General features: G+C 47.3%; 1 protein-coding gene and 1 pseudogene across 1 annotated transcript in view; both read right to left on the bottom strand.

The window, feature by feature from the left end:
• The window catches only part of Aldh3b2 (aldehyde dehydrogenase 3 family, member B2), a 7726-nt gene extending 6363 nt beyond the window's left edge, over positions 1-1363 (bottom strand). The window contains exons 1-4 of the mRNA XM_013020880.1: positions 1220-1363; positions 664-774; positions 352-472; positions 107-213 (exon numbers count right to left, since the gene is read on the bottom strand). Of these exons, the coding sequence (XP_012876334.1) occupies positions 107-213; positions 352-472; positions 664-693 (258 nt within the window). The 5' untranslated portion in view covers positions 694-774; positions 1220-1363. The remainder of the gene's footprint in view (positions 1-106; positions 214-351; positions 473-663; positions 775-1219) is intronic.
• Positions 1364-15000: 13637 nt separating this feature from the next.
• Positions 15001-15409, bottom strand: LOC105989173 (annotated as a pseudogene).
• Positions 15410-20788: the final 5379 nt, after the last annotated feature.

Here is a 20788-nt window from a genome sequence, read left to right as displayed (position 1 = left end):
ACACACACACACACACACACACACACACACACACACACATACACGCACACACACACACACACACACACGCACACACACTGGACAGAGGTATGGGGACATTCGGTACCGATGGGCAGAGCCAGCCCACCTGGTCCAGGTACTGGGGCAGCAGCTCACACAGCACCTTCTCTGTGCACTTGCTCATTTCTGATGGCTTCAACACCACGCAGTTCCCTGTGGGGAGAGGGAAGCGGTCTGGGAAGGCCAGGGCACGGCTGGAAGGGTCAGCACCCAGGGCACCCTCGCCCGTGGGACTCTGGGGTCTCTCTTTGGGAAGGCTCGAGGCCTGGGAGGCCTGGGACCCCTCCTCACCCGCAGCGAGCGCCCCCACCAGGGGCATCAGCGTGAGGTTCACGGGGTAGTTCCAGGGGGCTATGATGAGCACCAGCCCGAAGGGTTCCTTCCGGATGAAGGCGGAGCTCAGCTTCGTGAGCTGCGGGGCAGGAGCCGTGGTGAGGTGCGGCTGAGGCCCACCCGAGTCCTCCCTCCCTCCGGCATGCCAGGCCCCCAGCTCCTGGACAGTCCTGCGAGGACTTGGTGAGTGGGGAGCAGAGAGGGCCTGGGGCCTAGCCGCCCCCTCTCCTCCCCCGCTGCCATCTCCCCCACCCAGCCAGCAGGTCTCACCAAATTGGTGGCCACGTATTCATCCTTCATCCAGGCCCGCAGGTTCTTGAGTGCTAGATCCACCTCGTTCTGGCACTGGATGAGCTCCGAGGTGTCTGATTGGAAGGCCGACTGTGGGGGAGGTGGAGAGGACAGGTCAGGCACATGGCCGGGAGGATACGGAGCCTTGGCGAGGGCACGAAGGGGTCTGCACAAGCGTGTGAGGATGGCCTCTATCAAGATCATGGGGGTCCTGTGGGAACGGCACACAGACCGCCTGGGCTCTGATTCCAGCATGTCAGTGCTTAGCATTGTAGCCCGGGCAAGTGACTTCACACAGAGTGCCTCAGTTTCCCTGTTTGATGACGGGGGACAGCAATTAAGCCTGCCCGGCAAGGGGGCTGTCCATCTCACCCTGTCCATGTCACACAACAGGAAAGGGGCTGCTGCGTAAATACACCTGGAGAAATCTGAGCACAGAGCCCGTCAGGTGGGGGACAAGACCCTCCATAGGGCGGACCGATGCCCAGGAAGGACACAGCACCCTTGCCTGTCCCCCCCTTGCCCGCATCCACACCTTGTTCAGGTCCTGGGCCAGCGCCTCTTGCAGCTGCTGCTTGTGGTCCTGCAGGAAGCGGCCCAGGCCCCGGAGCTGCGCCGCCCGGAACTCGGCCGGCCGTGTGCGGCCCGCGCGGAAGGCCTCCCGCAGCCGCCGCAGCGTGTCCTCATGGGGAACCAATCTGCTGGATGGGCGGAGGAAACCGTGTCAGGGGCTGCTGAGGACCCCTCCAGACACCACAGGACCTGTGACAGCCCATGTGCATCTGTGCACGTCTGAGGGCCTGTGTTCACTCTGTGTGTGCGTGTGCGCACATGCACGGGCATGCTTGCACATGTGTGTGTTCTGAGTGTGCGGATGAATGGAGGTGTGTCTGTGTGTCCATGCATGTCTGTGTGTCCATATGTAGATGTCCAGGAGCCCCGCCTCAGAGCCTCACTGACCCCAAGAGAGTGGGGACTGTGCTCTGGAGGCCATAGCCACACTGCCACCTGTGCCTCCCGGGGCTTGGCAGGTCACTGAGGCAGTGAAGCAGACAGCGCCCTCTACAGGCAGCTCCCCACTCTGCAGCCTCCACCATGGATAGTGCCCCCTACAGGCAGCTCACCACTCTGCAGCCTCCACTGTAGACAGCGCCCTCTACAGACAGCTCCCCACTGTGCAGCCTCCACCATGGACAACGCCCCTTACAGGCAGCTCCCCACTCTGCAGCCTCCACTGTAGACAGCACCCTCTACAGGCAGCTCCCCACTGTGCAGCCTCCACCATGGATAGTGCCCCCTACAGGCAGCTCCCCACTGTGCAGCCTCCACCATGGATAGTGCTCCCTACAGGCAGCTCCCCACTGTGCAGCCTCTGCCATGGACAGTGCCCCCTACAGGCAGCTCCCCACTCTGCAGCCTCCACTGTAGACAGCACCCTCTACAGGCAGCTCCCTGCTGTGCAGTGCCCACCGTGGACAGGGCCCATCAAACCAACTGTCACGGCCGTGTTCCTAGTAGTAATAGGTCAAGCTGATCAGCTAAAGCCCAGCTCAGAGCTGAGGAAGACAGGAGCATGCTCCCAGACACACCTCTTCACATGACAGCTTGACCATCATTTCTGGAATGGGGTCTCCATGTTCATGGCCTCTCCAAATCCTGATGGTGGACATAGTGGCTGGCAGGTGTCAGTGAAGGTTGTTCCCTCCTGTCCAACTGTCCCCAATAGCAACTGTCCCCCATAGCAACTGTCCAACTGTCCCCCATAGCAAGACCTGGAGGAACCCACTGGACCCCACCAAAGAGGACAGAGCCACTCCCTGCAGGGAATCCTGCAGGGACAGAGCCTGGCAGGGCTGCATCCCTGCAGTCTGCCTTTCCCTTCAATCCAAGAGCTGCATGGTTGGCCTGAAGCTTTCCCAGCCTTCTGGTTCCCAGGCTCTGCCCCAGATCCTCCCATTAGAAATGCCAAACATCATCCTAACCAGCACCCTGGACATCCTGAGCACACCAGCCCTGCTCCCTGGAGCCTTTGTGCAGCTGAGTGCCTCAGAGTCTGGGATGCAGGATGACCCCTGAGTCCTCCCAGAATGCTGGGCCCAGTGTGGTGACACCTTCCTCTGGAGGCAGCAGCTTGGGGAATCCCAGGCCCTTCCAGGGTATGCCTGGTGAAAAGCCTGGGAGCCAGCAGTATCTGTCTGACAAAGGAGGGAACAGACAGAGGCCAAGGCCACACAGCAGATGGGGTGGGAGAGAATCTGGCACACTAGCTCCTGCTCCTCATCCAAGCTGCTCTCATTGTTGTTGTTGTTTTTCAGTACTGGGACTTGAACTTAAGGCCTAGTGAGGCAAGCACTCTTACCAGAGAATCATGCTTCTAACCCTGATTTTTTTTTGTGGGTTGTGGGGCTTGAACTCTGGTCCTGAATGCTGTCCTTCAGCTCTTCAGCTCAAGGTAAGCACTCTATCGCTTGAGCCACAGTGCCACTTCTGGTTTTCTAGGGTTTATTGGAGATAAGAGTCTTAAGGACGGGCTGGGAAGGTGGCTCAGTGGTAGAGCGCTTGCCTTGCATGCCTGAGGCCCTGGGTTCGATTCCTCAGCACTACATAAGCAAAAAGAAAAAAAGCCAGAAGTGGCGCTGTGACTCAAGTGGTAGAGCGCTAGCTTTGAGCTGAAGAGCTGAGGGACAGCGCCCAGGCCCAGAGTTCAAGCCCCACAACTGGACCCCCCCCAAAAAAAAAGAGTCTCAAGGACTTTTCTGGCTGGGCTGGCTTTGAACCGTGATCCTCAGATATCAGCTTCCTGAGTAGCTAGGATTACAGGCATGAGCCACCGGTGCCTGGCTTTCTGGGGTTTGTTTTTTGTTTTGTTTTGGTTTTGGTTTTGCCAGTCATGGGACCTGAGCTCTGGGCCTGGGCACTGTCCCTCAGCTCTTCAGCTTAAGGCTAGCACTCTATCACTTGAGCCACAGCGCCACTTCTGGCTTTTTCTGCTTATGTGGTGCTGAGGAATCAAACCCAGGGCCTCATGCATGCAAGGCAAGCACTCTACCACTGAGCCACCTTCCCAGCCCTGGGGTTTGTTTGTTTGTTGTTGGTCGTGGGGCTTGAACTCTGGGCTTGGGCACTGTCCCTGTGCTCTTCAGCTCAAGGCGAGCCCTCTACCACTTGAGCCACAGCGCCACTTCCAGCTGTTTTGGTAATTAATAGGAGAGAAGAAACTTTCCTGCCTCAGCTGTCTGGGAACCATGATTCTCAGCCTCCTGAGTAGGTAGTATTATAGGCATGAGCCCTGGGCACTCAGCTTCCAGCTTGTGTGTGTGTGTGTATGTTTAGTTAGGAGCTTTTGTTTTTGTTTTTTTCTTTTTCTGTTGGTCATGGGGCTTGAACTCTGGGCCTGGGCGCTGTTCCTCAGCTCTTCAGCTTAAGACTAGCACTCTATCACTTGAGCCACAGCACCACTTCCATTTTTCTGAGTGGTTTATTGGAGATAAGAGTTTCACAGACTTTCCTGCCTGGGCTGGCTCTGAACCTCGATCCTCAGATCTTTTTTTTTTTTTTTTGGTCTGTCCTGGGGCTTGAACTCTGGGCCTGGGCGCTGTCCCTGTGCTCTTCAGCTCAAGGTGAGTGCTCTCCCGCTTGAGCCACAGGACCACTTTCGGTTTCCTAGTGGTTTATTGGAGATAAGAGTCTCACGGACTTTCCTGCTCGTACTGGCTTTGAACCACGATCCTCAGATCTCAGCCTCCTGAATAGCTAGGATTACAGGGGTGAGCCACCAGCACCTGGCTCTTTCTGATTATTTTTGACATATAGTCTCACTTACTGCACCACCATGTCAAGCTCTTTGTCAAGATGGGGCTCTCATGAACTTTTCATCCAGGCTGGTCTTGAGCTACAATACTTCCACTCTCAGCTACCCAAGTAGCTAGGATTATAGGCATGAGCTACAGGAGTCTGGTTTCAAGGCTATCTTGACTCATTTATTACCCATGCAGGGGTCTGGCACCCAGGGCTGGCAGGATGAGAGGCTGGAGGACTGAAGGGCTGGCAGGCTGAATGGCCAGCTGGTGACTGCTGGTGGCTTATCATGCAGGCCCCGGCTAGATCTGAACTGCCCATCTAACCATGACAAGCCCTCCTACATGAAAAATACTGTGTGTGCGCATGTGCGCACGTGTGCGTGTGCGTGTGTGTGTGTGTGTGTGCCTTGTTGCTTAATGAGAGAAGCTCCAAGAAAGGATCCTTAGGCAATCCTGTCTTACCTCACATAGCATCAGAAAAAGTGCTTGTTCAACCCAACCTAGTCTGGCCTGTTAAGCTCTTACCAGTGTTATAATCTTACAGTATTATTGGTGCACAGACAGACGGACATGGACTGGAATGCCACTTATCCAACACAAATATAACTATGAACACAATTGGCATGCCTTAGGCTCCAGCAGAGGCCAGCTTGATGCCCCTCTGCCAGTCCCCGGAAATAAAAGGCCAGGGGGGTGCCTCTCAGAGAGTCGGGGTTGTAAATAAAGGACCAGTACCTGCAAAGGCCCTGTGTGGAAGATTATAAGAAGCAAGCTGCAGCTGGGTCGCTTGACAGCCTGGTAGAAATGATCACACAGGCTACAAATCCACTGTGGAACACAGGTTTGACAGAAAGCAGAGTCTGTGGCCCCAGTGGAGCATTATCCATTGGAAGCTCGCAGGAGCCGAGGGCCAGAGGCCAGTTGAGAATGGGGGCTTCGGCTCTGTCCCTTGTGGGCCCTGCAGTCCTCTCCTGGCACCAACACTGCAGTCATGTGCCCGTGTGCCACCTCTCATTTATTCTAATCTCAGCATTTTTCTATAGCTTTCACATGTTCTGCAGTGGGAAGGTCAACACTGACGACCAGAACTGAACAGAGATGGTGGCTTTTTATACCTGAAGCCACCCACTCAACACTGACCTCCACCAAGTCCCCTCTTTCCTGGCCATCCTTGCCAGCCCCGTCTGTCTGCAGCTGCCTCCTCCTTGAGCCTGGGCACGCCATGGCTTCCTGGTGCTTCCTGGGATCTGTCTGATCACTAGGTGAAGCGACCCAGGATCTGCGGACCTGAGACCAAGTGGCAGAGCTGGGGCAGGACGTGTCTGGCTGTCACGCTGTAGCCGCAGCCCCTTGGGCAGTCTGGTCTTCCCTGCTTCTGTGACCCCCGCACCCCTTTCCTCCAGGCACTGACTGCTCCAAAGGCCTTTTTCCCCAAGACCTCTGAGCCCAGTTCCCCACCATATGACTCACCCCATGGAAGATGCCGAGTCTGGACCCTTGGTGGACATTCTAGCTGAAGATGCACGAACTCCACTCCTGTCACCGCTGCAGCCTCCTTCTCTTCCCAGAAGGCTCCCAGCTCTCACAGGCCCCAGTGGCCACGCCCTGTGGAGGAGTCGTGCTGGCTGCTCCGGGCACCTGGCACAGCAGGGTGAGCTCAGGTCTCCTGATTGAGTTCCACACCTCCCTCCTACGGCCGCCCCGCCTCCCTGACCCAGCTGGTTGGGAACAGGTGGCGCTGGCTGCGCTGGCCACCCTGGCTCCGGCGTGTGTGGGAAGGGCCATCAGGGACTCACCTGGGAAAGAGAAACTCTCCAGATGGATGGGGTTCAAGAGGAACACCGTCGGGACTCTGGCCCCGCCAGGCCCCGTGCTCAGCCTCTTGCGTCCCTGCCAGGATGAGGACGACCCTTAGGGCGGTTCCTCCCCTCCCACTCTCACGTGACCTGGGGGCAGAGGAAGGGTCTCCATGGGCAGGAGGGGCCCTCCAGGATTAGAGCATTACTCCTTCATGTTTAATCTCCTATTGACTGTGTGACCCCAGGCAAGTTGCTCAACCTTTCTGGGCTTCCAGGAGGGAATGCTAACATGTAATTGACATGATTTTGTGCTCCTGGCACAAAATCAGTGTTGTTCTGTGGGTGTGTATTTTGGTGTGTATTTCCCTTCCTAGATCCATCCTCCATCCTCTCCCCAAGCCTAGAATAGTCTGCCATCCACACCAAGAGCTGGAGAGAGTGTCTTAGCAGATTATGCAGGTGTGAAATAGCCTTGTTTGTAAATTGGGTCACCAGGAACCCTTAGCCCCAAATCTTTGGCAGCTCCAGGTGAAAATGCTAACAAGCCTGAGGCAGGATAGACTAGGGAAAATGAGGCATGGTAAACAGCAGTCAGGAATTTAAAAACTCAAGCTTAAAGCAAATACAGGGAATAGTCATCCAGTTATTTCACTTAAGATCAGGGACCAAAGTGACTCTAGGGGAAAATGAAGCCGGATAAATTAGGAAAAATGAGGCCTGGAGAAGCAAACTCAGAAACAAGGTAGTTAAAAACACAGCAGCTGCAAGAGATAGAAATGAGACTTGACAAGTGGACTACATCAAAATAAAAAGTTTCTGCATGGCTAAGGACATAGTTACTAAACTAGAAAGACAGCCAACAGATTTGGAGAAGATCTTTACCAGCAATACATCAGACAAAAGCTTAACATCCAATATATAAAGGAGCTCAAGAAACTAACTCCTCCCAAACCTAATCAACCAGTCATTAAATGGGCAAAGGCACTAGAGAGAGACTTCTCAGAAGAGGTAAGAATGGCAAAGAAAGAGGAGGAAACGCACATCAAAACAATCCTGAGATTCCATCTCACCCCAGTTACATTCGCCAACATTGTGAATTTGGACAAGAACAAATGTTGGTGGGGCCGTGGGGGGAAAGCACCCCTACTGCACCATTGGTGGAATGTAAACTAGTACAACCACTCTGGACAGCAGTCTGGAGGATCTTTAAAAAAACTAAACATAAACCCTCCCTGTGACCCAGCCATACCACTCCTGGGCATCTACCCTGAGCATCATGAGCCAGGATAGGATAAGGACACCTGCATATCCACGTTCATCGCTGCACTACTCACCATAACCAAGATATGGAAATGACCCAGATGTCCCACAGTAGATGAATGGGTCAAAAAAAATGGTACCAGGCTGGGAAGGTGGCTCAGTGGTAGAGCGCTTGCCTTGAGCTGAAGAGCTGAGGGACAGCGCCCAGGCCCAGAGTTCAGGCCCCACGACCAGACCCCCCCCAAAAAAATAGTACCTACAATTTTTCACAGCCATTAGAAAGAATAATATTCTGTCATTTGTAAGGAAATTGATGGAACCAGAACAAATCATGTTAAGTGAGGTAAGCAAAGCTCAGATAGACAAACAGCACATATTCTCTCTGATATGCAGAAATTAGATCCAAAACACACTGGGATATGACAAATTATACAAGATTCTAGATACTCATATGCAGTGAGACCAAAAGAAGATAGTCTTTTTTTTTTTTTTTGTCGGTTGTGGGGCTTGAACTCTGGGCCTGGGCGCTGTCCCTCAGCTCTTCAGCTCAAGGTGAGCGCTCTACCACTTGAGCTACAGCGCCACTTCCGGTTTTCTGGTGGTTTATTGGAGATAGGAGTCTCACGGTCTTTCCTGCCCAGGCTGGCTTTGAACCGCGCTCCTCAGATCTCAGCCTCCTGAGTAGCTAGGATTACAGGCGTGAGCCACCAGTGCCCGGCTAAGAAGATAGTCTTGGGAGAGAATCACAAAGGTGCAATGCCTACATGCTTCTTCATATTTATAATATATATATATAATATAATATATATATGTATATATACAAACTCAAGATATGGAAACGAGATCTCTCTTTTTCTTCTTTTTTGAAAAAATTTTATTTTTTATTCTTTTTTCTTTATGTATGGTGGATTTCATGTTTCTACTTTTGGGAGGATGGGGGGTACAGAACTCAAGGGAAAAATGGTGACAAAGTGCAGCAGTGGAGCTCAGGGGACACTGGGGACCATGAACTACACAACTCGTGGGTGGAGATGGGAAGGAGAGACTGGGGGAGAATGAGGGAACAGAAGACACTGTAGGAAAGGAATGTGCTCCTTGCCTGACTCGTGTTACTGCAATCCCTCTGTACATCACCTTTATAACAGCAAGAAAGTAAATTAATTTAAAAAATCTGTGTTTTAAAGAAAATGGAATAAACAAGAAATTGGTATTGCTTGTAAAGAATTAAAATATACCCAATCAGTAAATTAACGATTGTTATCCTGGAATTCGATCAGCGAGATACAGGAAAACCACACTTTGCAGGGTCGAATCAAGAGTCTATTACAAAGCCAGCGACTGCAAGCAGACTCATGTCCCAAAGAACCTGCAGCCCCGAATGTAGCTTGCACCAAGTTTATAAAGGCCAAAAGCACACAATTGGGTCTTATATGAAAAAGAGTTATACCAAAGCAAAGTAAACTATCTAGGAGAACAATCAGGGGAATCAATGGCAAGCATTCTTTGGAGCAAAACTGTCCCGGAGCTAAACAATAGGATACATCTGCAACCCAAAGAATGACCCATTTCACCTCTAGGGATTTCAGAACAGGGTGAGGTCCCCACCATCTATCACAACGCCAGAAAGCACTGAGGACAAGATGAAGTTACTTAGACCCAGTAGCCATATTTCACTCCCCACTGGCTTTATGTGCATGGAATAAAAATCATGGATTCTTCAGTGAGAGGGCCGTATTTGGCCATTAGGACCATAAGCTTAACTGAGTTCATATGATTTTGAACACAGTTTACAAAACAATTGAGAAGACATGGACCTCTGGTTAGAGCCAAGAAAAGCAGAATGAAGGGCCTCATGTCTGCAGATATCAGAGTTGTTAGCCATGAGGATGTATTAAATAATTTTTTGGAAACAATTCTAGGAATTTTCATAATTTTGCTTTATTTTGTTTTATTTTTCTCACCGTAAATAGGCTCTCCTGTACTAAACTAGTTCCGTTAGCATGCAAACATGCTTCTCCTAAGGCTGCACAGAGAGCCCTCTGTTGTAGAAACAGAAGGTCCAGCCAGGCGCCGGTGGCTCACGCCTGTCATCCTAGCTATTGAGGAGGCTGAGATCTGAGGATAACGGTTCAAAGCCAGCCTGGGCAGGAAAGTCCGTGAGACTCTTATCTCCAATAAACCACTAGAAAACTAGAAGTGGCGCCGTGGCTCAAGCGGTAGAGCGCTCACCTTGAGCTGAATTGCTAAGGGACAGCGCCCAGGCCCAGAGTTCAAGCCCTATGACTGACCAAAAAAAAAGAAGTTGATTTGTTATGACCAACACCTATGTAATAAGGAGACTTTGAACTTAAACATAACCAGCAATCCTTTCCCAGGTCAGGCAGGGTCAGGTTTATAAACCTATGTCAAACAAAGAAAGGCTCCAGGGAAGGAGTTGACAGAAAGGGTAAAGGGTCGGTGTGAGGCTAAAGTCAGCTTCAGTGGACCCGCAGTGGTGTGTGCCTTCTACCCCAAACAGCAGGTTTTATCAGGCATGGTTGAGCCAGGAAGGATCCAGTCTGTTTTACCACAATGAGAATGGTCAGGATGATGGTCTAGAATCCCTTCCATGTGGGAGTGAGGTCATTCACCACCCTTCAGAGTTTTGTTCTCTGCCCATTGTCTTGGTTAGATGTGTTTCCTCTAAACATGGCTTGGATGGCAGGGAGGGCATTGGGAACAGTCAACAGAATATCTAGGGGCCCCATTGGTTTTAAGGCAGTTTATCCAGCAATGGCAGTTGGCCAAATCCCATGTTGGAGGGGAGAGACTGACAGGTCAGATGAGAGTCTTTGCCAATAGCACCTTTTATTTCCAAGTGAAGTAACAAGATCAACAGAAATAGCTTTTAAGCAGGGTTTACCTGGAACTTATTAAGGATCAAAGTTAAATCTGACAAACTTGTAAGAGTCTTCTGTCCCTCTGTGGGCCTGCCTGTAATTGCTACAGATCAAATCTGCAAAGGCAAAACTCAATAGTAGTCATGATGAGAGTTTTGGAACAGCAACTTATTAAACAACCTAGTTCATTTTTTACTGAATATAGCACTTTAGGATACTAATTAAGATTGGAAACCAGGCTGGGAATATGTCTTAATGGTAGAAGTGCATGAAGTGCATGAAGTCCTGGGTTCCAATCCTCAGTACCACATAAACAGAAAAAAACAGAAGTAGTGTTATGGCTTAAATGGTAGAGCACTAGCCTTGAGCAAAAGAAGCTCAGGGACAGAGCCCAGGCCCTGAGCTCAAGCCCCAGGACTGGCAAAAATAAAAAAGAATTTCAGGAAATATCAAAATAAAAATATTACCATATTAACAGAGAAGCACTTTAGTTTGACAGAAAAGACTACACACCATACTGACAGTTTATTTTTTGTATCAAAATACCAGATTATTTGGAACATATTTACACACATACACACACACACACACTTGTGAACAAGTGGTCTTAAAGTACCCTTAGGTTTTAAAAATGAATATGGGCCATACATTTTCTGGAATTCCAGTGACAAGAGGTATTTTTGCTTCTGGCACTATAGAGCCATGTGGTCAGTGTTAGAAAAGCAAAAACTTAAAAAAAAATACTTTTGCCAACAAACAGAATCTCTTACTTTTATAGATAGCCAAGACTTAGATAACCAAAAACAGAATATGTTTAGACAACTTTGCTAGCAAGGCACATTAGCCTACAGATGGGCCTTGAATACTCCCTCGATGGGTGGAGGAGTGAGCTTGGTGGAAGAGCGGCTGGGGTCGCATGAAGCTGAACCCTTAGCCCACCATGTGGCCTTACTGAGTTTTCACCCATTTTTAGCCTAAAGCACTTTACATATCAATTTATACTAAGGCCAAATTAAACTACACAAAGAGTTAACTTGCCTCCCATCGGACTCCCCTGAGTCCCTGGTGAAAGTTCTTAAGCATATATGGGGGGACCGTGGGCTTACTATGGGAAGAATATGGCTTTGTAATAAAGACTCCTGATTTGACCTCTCAAAATGTGGTTTTACTGTATCTCGAGGTCCAATTCCCTTATAACAAACTTTCACTTTGACTGATCCCAAAGAAGATAATAGACATTATAATGTTGATGTCTGAAGTGATGAGAGACACTACCTTTTCACTAACTGAGGCCAGGTTCACAGCAGTGGGCTTCAGCACCGGAAATCCAAAATGTAAATAAAGCCCAAGTGGAGATTTGCGCAAAGAAAGATAAGGTATGAAGTGTTACTGTGTTTGAAAATGACAGTGAAGGAATGGGCAGTGAAGAACTGACTGGTTTAGCCAGAGTTGGAGAACGGTTGCCTAAACTGAAGAGGAAAGATGCCATCACAGTGAACTACTGGCAGAACTGGCTTCGCCACATACTTCCTTTATGACTCCAGACAAAGCCATCAAGATAACCATTGGCCATGTGGGTGGCAGGGAGCATGGCTCAGTTGGCTGGGTGACTTGTTGGATTATGTCTGTCAGAATTAGCACAGCTTGAATTTTTTTCTGGCAAGTTAAAGATAATACAGAAGAGGAGAAAGTCACAAGGAAAAATCTGAGAAGGACTTGGAGCGACAGTGGGCAGCTGAAGAAGTGATGGAGCCCACAAAACTTCCGGCTGAAGAAGGACAAGGCTCCTCTGTTTGAATCCTCTCTCCTGCTCTGCTTCTTTTGGGATTCACCCAACACTGGTGCCATGTTAATTCAGTGTTTAGGTCTGGGGTCTGTGTGTGGTGGTGGTGGTGTGTGTGTGTGCATGTATGCATGCATGCGTGTGTGTATTTGGTTTTATTTTGTTTTTTTTTCTTGTCGGTTGTGGGGCCTGAACTCAGGGCCTGGGCACTGTCCCTCAGCTCTTCAGCTCAAGGCTAGCACTCTACCACTTGAGCCACAGCACCACTTCTGGCTTTTTCCACTTATGTGGTGCTGAGGAATCAAACCTAGGGCCTCATGCATGCAAGGCAAGCGCTCTACCACTGCGCCACCTTCCCAGCCAGGCTATTTGTTTTTTGACCTAAGAAATTCACTGGGTATAAAATAGACCTGGATGTCCTATGGGGTTACTTTCACAGAATCATTCACATGCCACAACTGAATGAGTAACTTACAGAGTCTTTTCTTTTCCTTCTTTCATTCCTTCCTTTCTTTCTTCCTCCCTCCCTCCCTCCAATCCTTCCTCCCTCCCTTCCCCCCCCCCTTTGTCTTTCATCTGAGACTGGGACTGGATTTTAGTACCTGCCACTTTTGCTCATTAGGTAGTGCTCTACCAATGACAGCCGTGCCTCCAGCCCCCAGGATTTATTCTATACAAATGTCACACTATTCCATTTATAGCAGTTGTGTGTGATTTTTAAAATTTTTTTTGCAAGTCCTGAGGCTTGAACTCAGCCTGGGCACTGTCGCTGAGCTTCTTTTGCTCAAGGCTAGCACTCTGCCACTTGAGCCACAGTGCCACTTCCGGCTTTTTCTGTTTATGTAGTATTAAGGAATGGAACCCAGGGCTTCATGCATGCTAGGCAAGCACTCTACCACTGAGCCACCTTCCCAGTCCCAAGAAATTCTTATCATAGGAAGCATTAGCATAAGCTGCCAACACTCAACTTGCCTCTGTCACTTGCCCACCTCCTGAGTTAGATGAGGTAACAAGAACTCCAGAATTCCAATGTCCTGGGATGAGATGTGGGAGAGTTTTCCTGGGGCTCTGAGTGTTGTGCTCACAAACAAGATGGGTGGATGTTTGTTATTAGATGTGGGAACAGCCATCTGTTGCCTATAAGAAACATCCTGCTGACAAAGACAAATGTTGGTATGGGGGAAGATCTCCACGTTAAAGGTCCCCAAAGCAGGGCAGAAGTACCCATACTCACTGCTGACAAACCAGATTTTAAGCCAGGTGCCACTGGAGTATGTCTGTAATCCTAGCTGACTGAGGAAACTGAGATCTGAGTATTTAAAGCAAATGCAGGCAGGAAAGTTCATAAGATTCTTACCTTCAACTAATCACCAAAAAGCCAGAAATGGAGATGTGACCCAAGTAGAGCACTAACTAGCCTTGAGCCAAAAAAGCTAATGATCAGTGCTCAGGCCCTGAGTTTAAGCCCCAGTAACAGCACACACACACACACACACAGAAAATATGGATTTTAAACTTACACTAGTCAAAAGAGACAGGAAAGGGCCTCATTAAAATATAAAAGGCAGGGAAAATTCATGAAGAGGAAATAAGTCATTAAAACACATTCACCATATGTTGGCACCCTACGCTCATTAAACAAACATGTCTGGACTTAAAATCACCAACAGACCCCAGCACAATAATAATGGGAGACTTTAATACTCCAGTTTCACCAATAAATAGGCCATCTATGCAAAAAAATCAATAACCACACATGGAAAAAACTCTCAGAACTAAATGACACCAGAGACCAAATAAATTGATCCATCTGTAATCTAGCAGCTGTCCAGGGCATACTCTTCTCAGCAGTCCATGGGACTTCCTACAAAAGCAGATAGTAATTTAGGACTGTAGTGACTCTTAGCAAATGCAAAAACATTACAATAGTGGACCATAATGGAATGAAACTAGAACTCAATAACAAAAAGAGCTACAGAAAATATTTGAACACATGGAGACTAGACAACACATGATTGAATAAGTGGGCCCCTAAAAAATTACAAGCTCATGCCTGTAATCTTAGCTACTCACAAGATTGAGATCTAAGGACTATAGTTCAAAGCCAGCCTGGGCAGGAAAGTCTGAGAGACTCTTATTTCCAATTAACCTCCAGAAAACCAGAAGTGGCACTGTGGCTCAAGGGGTAGAGCATTCGCCTTGAGATGAAGAGCTCAGGGACAGCAGCCAGGCCCAGAGTTCAAGCCCCACAACCAAGAAAAGACAAAGAAAGAAAGAATGAGAGAAATGAACACGTTTTTCTAATGAAGATTGAAGTAAAACCTACCAGACACTTGGAGACAGAGCTAAGAGAAAGCTTTATAGCTCTAAGTGCCTACACAGAAGAAACAATAACAAACAGAAATCTTAAATAGAGTAATGAGGCGCCTCAGACTTGTCGAAAAACAAGCCAAGCCCCAAGTGAGCAGTTGGAAAGAAATACTAAAATTAGTGCAGAAACGGGTGAAATTGAGACTAAAACTATAAAACTAATAAAACTAACACTTGTTCCTCTCCCCTGCCTTTTTTGGGGGGGGGGCTAGGGGTGTTGAGGAGCTTGAACTCTGGGCCTGGACACTGTCCTCAGCTCTTCAGATCAAGGCTAGTGCTCTACTACTTGAGCCACAGCACCACTTCCAGCTTTTACTGCTTATGTGGTGCTGACGAATTGAACTCAGGGCCTCATGCATGCAAGGCAAGCTCTCTTAAAACTGAGCCACCTTCCCAGCCCTTCCCCTATTTTTAATGGTGGAAACAAAAAACATCTAAAACCTAAGCTTCTGGAAGAACCACTTGTTACTGCCGGTTTTGTATCTCTCCTCAACCTTGACCTTGGCCTCCCATCAGGCCTTGCATTTAAGAGCTGGGTCTCTGAAGACATCCTTGTTGACCACAGTTTTGTCCAAGGGGATATCCACCTATGTGGGCATAGGTGATTGTAGTTATAAACCTTCACAAAGGACTTGATCTTTGACCCCTGGCAATCTTCTTGTCCATGTTAGCTGTCTCTTTTCTGGAATAGTGATCAATTTCTGCCACAAAAGCATGGCTGTAGGGGCGATCTGAGGTGCTGCCATCAATGTTCTTCATGATGATGGCTTTGTGTCTGAAGTAGCGTCCAGCCAGGACCAGCACCACTTTCCTGGGTTTCATGAACTTACCCATTTCAACAGTACCCAGCAGCCCTACAGCAAAAAGATGGGGTTTTTGTTTTGTCAGTCATGGGGCTTGAACTCTGGGTCTGAGCGCTGTCCCTCAGCTCTTCAGCTCAAGGCTAGTGCTCTACCACTTGAGCCACAGCACCACTTCTGGTTTTCTGAATGGTTTATTGAAGATACAAGTCTCATGGATTTCTTGCTCGGGCTGGTTTTGAATCGTGATCCTCAGATTTCAGCCTCCTGAGTAGCTAGGATTACAGGCGTGAGCCACCAGCACTTGGCTAAAAAGGTGGGGTTTTTGTTTTGTTTGTTTTTTAATGAGAGTGACAAATTCTTAGCCAATCTTACCAAAAGGAGGAAGGAAATGATTCAAACTAAAAAAAAAATAGAGATGAAACCAGGAAATCACAACAAACACCAATGAAAGACAGAGAAAAACTATACTCAACTAAACTGGAACTCTTTTCTTTTGTTGTTGTTTGGCACCAGACTGGGACTTGAATTCCATACCTGATGCTTTTGCTCATTTACTAGCACTCCACCAGCTGAGCCACATCTCCAACCCCTAAACTGGAATTCTAGAAGAGGTACATAAATTTCAAGATGTATTTGACCTACGAAAATGAACCAACAGGATAGAAACCACTTGAACAGGCTCAGAATGTTGCTTAATGGTAGAGTGTTTGCTTAGCATGCATGAAGCCCTGGGTTCAACTCCTCAGTACTTCATACACAATAAAAAAAAAAGACAAACAAACAAAAGAAGCCACCCGAGCAGAGAAATAATGAAGAAGTAATAGAGCCTTCCCCATCTCCCCTGCCACCACAAAAAAAAAGCCCAGGAACAGATGAATTCCCTGCCAAATTCTATCAGATCTTTAAGAACTAACACCAATACGCCTCCAATTTTTCCATGAGATAGAAAAGGAAGGGATGTTGCCAAACTTGTGTTAGGAAGCCAGCATTATACTCATTCTCAAACTGGGCTAGGACATAATGATAAAAGAAAATGATATAGGGTGAAATGGGTGGGTGGGGGCCAATGGAAGGAGTGACATTGAAAAGAAGCATTGTACTCATAACCTGACTTAAGAAATTGCAACCTCTTTGTATGACTACTTAATAATTTAAAAAAAGAAAGATATAGACCACTATCATTGATTAAGGTTGACACAAAAATTTTCAGTTACTTCCCAACAAAATTCATCATACAGACAATCAAAATTCTATATACCAATAATGGTATAGAAGCCAGGAAGATGAATCCATTTACAATTGCCTCAAAACAAAACTGGCTATAAATTTAACCAAGAAGGCAAGACCTCTGCAATAAAAATCATAAAACTTTAAAGAAATTGAAGAAGATACCAGGAGCTGAAAAGCCCTCTCATGAGGCCCATGGATTGGCAGAATTAATATCATGGAAATGGATGTACTGCCAAGAGCAATCTACAGTCAATGCAACACCCATCAAAATGCCAGTGTTACTCTTTGCAGAAATAGAAAATCAATCAATAAACTCATTTGGAAGCACAAGAGACCCCACAGGAAAAAATTAATCCTGGGCAAAGAGATCAATGCAACATTTATCACAATGCCAGACATCAAGTTATACTATAGATCTATGCCTCTGATCATATAAAGTAATGTGTATGCTGAGCCCCGGTAGCTCACCCATAATCCTAGCTACTCAGGAGGCTGAGATCTTAGGATTGCAGTTCAAAGCCAGCCTGGGCAGGAAAGTCCATGAGACTCGTATCTCCAATAAAATACTCAGAAAAAGCTGGAAATGGTACTGAAGCTCAGATGGCAGAGCCGTAGTGCCTAGGCCCTGAGTTCAAACCCCAGACTGGCAAAATAAATAGATAGATAAAACATGTGTCCGAATGAAAAAAGCTATACTATAGAGCCACGGGAACAAAAATAGCTGCTCCTGTTACTCAGAAAAAGTTTTTAAAAATCTACTTTAATGATTCTTAGATAAAAATCTACTTTAATGATCTGAAGGAGAGTAGATCAATATATAAGAACAAAATCTGGCAAGGCACCGGTGGCTCATACCTGTCATCCTAGCTACTCAGGAGGCTGGGTTCTGAGGATCGTGGTTCAAAGCCAGCCTGGGCAGGAAAGTCCATGAGACTCTTATCTCCAATAAAAACCACTAGAAAACCAGAAGTGGCACAATGGTTTAAGCGGTAGAGCACTTGCCCTGAGCTGAAGAGCGCAGGGACAGCACCCCAGTCCAGAGTTCAAGCCCCATGACTGACAAAAAAAAAAAAGAAAGAAAAAAACCTGTATAGTCATGTTTTTGCAGCCTTGATCACAATTACAAAATAATGAAGTCAGCTCACATGCCCAACAACTAGTAATAGATAAAGAAAATATTTCATACACACAATACACACATATACACACACATACCACATACACACACCACATACACATACCATGAAATATTACTAGGCCAAAAAGAAAAATGAAATTATGTCATGACAAATAGATGAAAAAGTAGATCACCATACTGAGTGAGGTAAGGCTGACAAGAAACAATGGACCATGTGTTTAACTCATACATGGAAACTAGAATATATGTATATGTATGTGAGAGAGAGAGAGAAAAGGAGATTTATCACTAGAAACTCTTTGGGGGAGAGGAGGAAAGGGGAGAATGGGAAGAATATCAAAATACATTGCATCTGTGTATGAAAATAGCAGTTTAATTGGGAATTCAAAGACTTATAGAAAGATGCTCTCCAAAAGAAAACCAGTCCTGAAGTGTAGACTCGTGCCTGGATGAATGCCAAGATCGCTGCATGAATGAAAGCAGTGACTCCAGAGGTGAGCTTCAAGATCGCTGCATGAATGAAGGCAGTCAGACTCCAGAGGGGAGCTTGGTTGGAAGGGAGATAGCAGCACCAAGCACACAGTCAGGAGCTCACTGGCGGCGCCTGGGCTGGCGGCGGGGGGAGATGCTTCCTGGATGGTGTAACTAGGGAAGGGCAGTGGTTGCACAATACCGTGGAAACAGTAAAACCAGAAACCAGGGTGTGTCTGCTCCCCGTCCCCCCTGGGTGAGGACGAACATAGCATCACATGCTAGCATAATGTATTGAAAGGAAGAAGGTGAGGGGTTAGAGTCAGGCAGATGGGGTAAATTTGATCAGAGTATCTTGTATGCACATGTGTAAATATTACCATGAAATCCCTTTGTGTGATTAATTCATACTAATAAAAATTTGCACTTGGGGCTGGGAAGGTGGCTCAGTGGTAGAGTGCTTGCCTAGCATGCATGAGGCCCTGGGTTCAATGCCTCAGTACCATATACACAGAAAAAGCTGGAAGTGGCACTGTGGCTCAAGTGGTAGAATGCTAGCCTGGAGCAAAAGAAGCTCAGGGACAGTGCCCAGGCCCTGAGTTCAAGCCCCAAGACTGGCAAAAAAAAAAAATTTCACTTATTTATTTGGTGCCAATCCTGGGGCTGGAATTCAGGGCCGGGGTGCTGACTCCTTAGCTTTTCTGCTCAAGGCTGGTGCTGCATCACTACAGTCACAGCTCCACATCTGGTTTTTGGTGGTGTCTCACGGACTTTCCTGCCCGGGCTGGCTTCAATTCCCCATCCTTAGATCTCAGCCTCTTGAGTAGCTAGGATTACAGCGTGAGCCAGCAGCGCCAGGCTATTTCTGTCTTTATTGAATTATTCTTCCATATCCTTCATTGTCTTCCTGTTGTGTACAGCTGTCTGTTTGAATCTTTAGTTGTGTCATCTTTAAATTTGTTCTGCTGCTCATACATTTCATCTTTGGTTTCATTAATTGTTCTTGTCACTGTTTTTTTTTTAATTCATTTAAGTTTCATCTTCATCACTTAAACCCTTTATTGTGGAGCTGTTAGCTTTGGAGGGAGATGCTAGCTTTTTATTTTTTTTAACTCAAGAATTTTGTGGGTTTTCTTTGGGATTTGCACATCTGGGGCATAGGTGAAGAATCAATCTCCTGTGTCCTTTGTGCTGGTATTTTTTTTATTGGTTTTGTTGTTGTTTTTCGCCAGTCCTGGGGCTTGAACTCAGGACTTGGGCACTATCCCTGAGCTTCTTTTGCTCAAGGCTAACACTGTATGAGCCACAGCACCACTCCTGGCCTTTTCTGAGTATGTGGTACAGAGGAATCGAACCCAGGGCTTTATTATGCATGGTAGGCAAGCACTCTAACACTAAGCCACATTCCCAGCCCTGGTGTTTTTTTTTGTTTCATTTTGTTTTCAGATGATTTATGGCTGGGCAACCACTGGGTTGAGTATTTTCTTGTTAAGCTAGCTTGGAGGCTTGTGTGGCTCAGTGTCAGATGATTCATTTCAATGCCCCAAACAGCTGTGTGTGACCATCTCCACTCAGCGTGGGGAAGCTCAGCTACAAAAGCTGTTGCAGTTCATAAACCACAACTGCTGCTGCTCCAGAATCTTTTTTTTTTTTAAATCAGTCATGGGGCTTGAACTCTGGGCCTGGGCACTGTCCCCCAGCTCTTCAGCTCAAGGCTAGCACTCGAGCACTTGAGCCACAGAGCCATTTCCGGTTTTCTAGTGGTTCATTGGAGAAAAGAGTCTCACGGACTTTCCTACCCTAGCTGGCTTTGAACCATGACCCTCAGATCTCAGCCTCCGGAGTAGCTAGGATGACAGCCACTAGCACTTGGCTCCAATAGTTTTAAATGAAGTAAAAGCATCTTTGTGGTTAGGAAACGTAGCCCGATGTGGTGGTGACTGGCAGGAGACCATCAGATCACCCGTGAATAATGCTACCTACTTGGAGGAAGGGGGACTTAGGAGCAAAGGCTAAGGCGAAAATGAAATGAGGCAAGCAGAAGACATTGAGTTAGCTTTGTGCTGATACGCAGGAGGAGGCAAAATGAAGAAGATGGAACAGATACACACACACACACACAAAGAAAAAAACACACAAATTATATTTGGGCGATCTAGTTACCAGCCAAGAGCACGGGTAGTGAGGAGGGACTGGAGATAGAGGAGTGGATGGAAAGCAGCGTGAGTGGCAGAGCAGCCTAACTGCAGACAGAGGGAAAGCGCAAACGGGGAGGGCGTCGGAAAGAGAAAAAACATTCAAACTTAAGATTGAGTACTGAGAGGCAGGTGTTGCGGTTCAGGCATGATGGCTTCAGGAAAAAAAGAATGGAGGTAAAAAGCAGAACTGAAAAGAAAATGGGAGCGAGGTATAAATTTGTCTATATTTGATGTTCATAAAATGATACAAATGAATAAAACAAAATAATCACACAAAAAAGCAACAGAGACAAATAGATGTATATATAAAACAAAGCATAAACTTTCTATTAATTTGTATGTGGCTACACCCACATACATGCACACACACACC

This window comes from Dipodomys ordii, unplaced genomic scaffold, assembly GCF_000151885.1.
Source record: "Dipodomys ordii isolate 6190 unplaced genomic scaffold, Dord_2.0 Scaffold54, whole genome shotgun sequence".
In the NCBI taxonomy this organism is placed as follows: domain Eukaryota; kingdom Metazoa; phylum Chordata; class Mammalia; order Rodentia; family Heteromyidae; genus Dipodomys; species Dipodomys ordii.
Note: the sequence above shows the minus strand (reverse complement) of the source record. Positions and strands in the feature narration are given on the sequence as shown.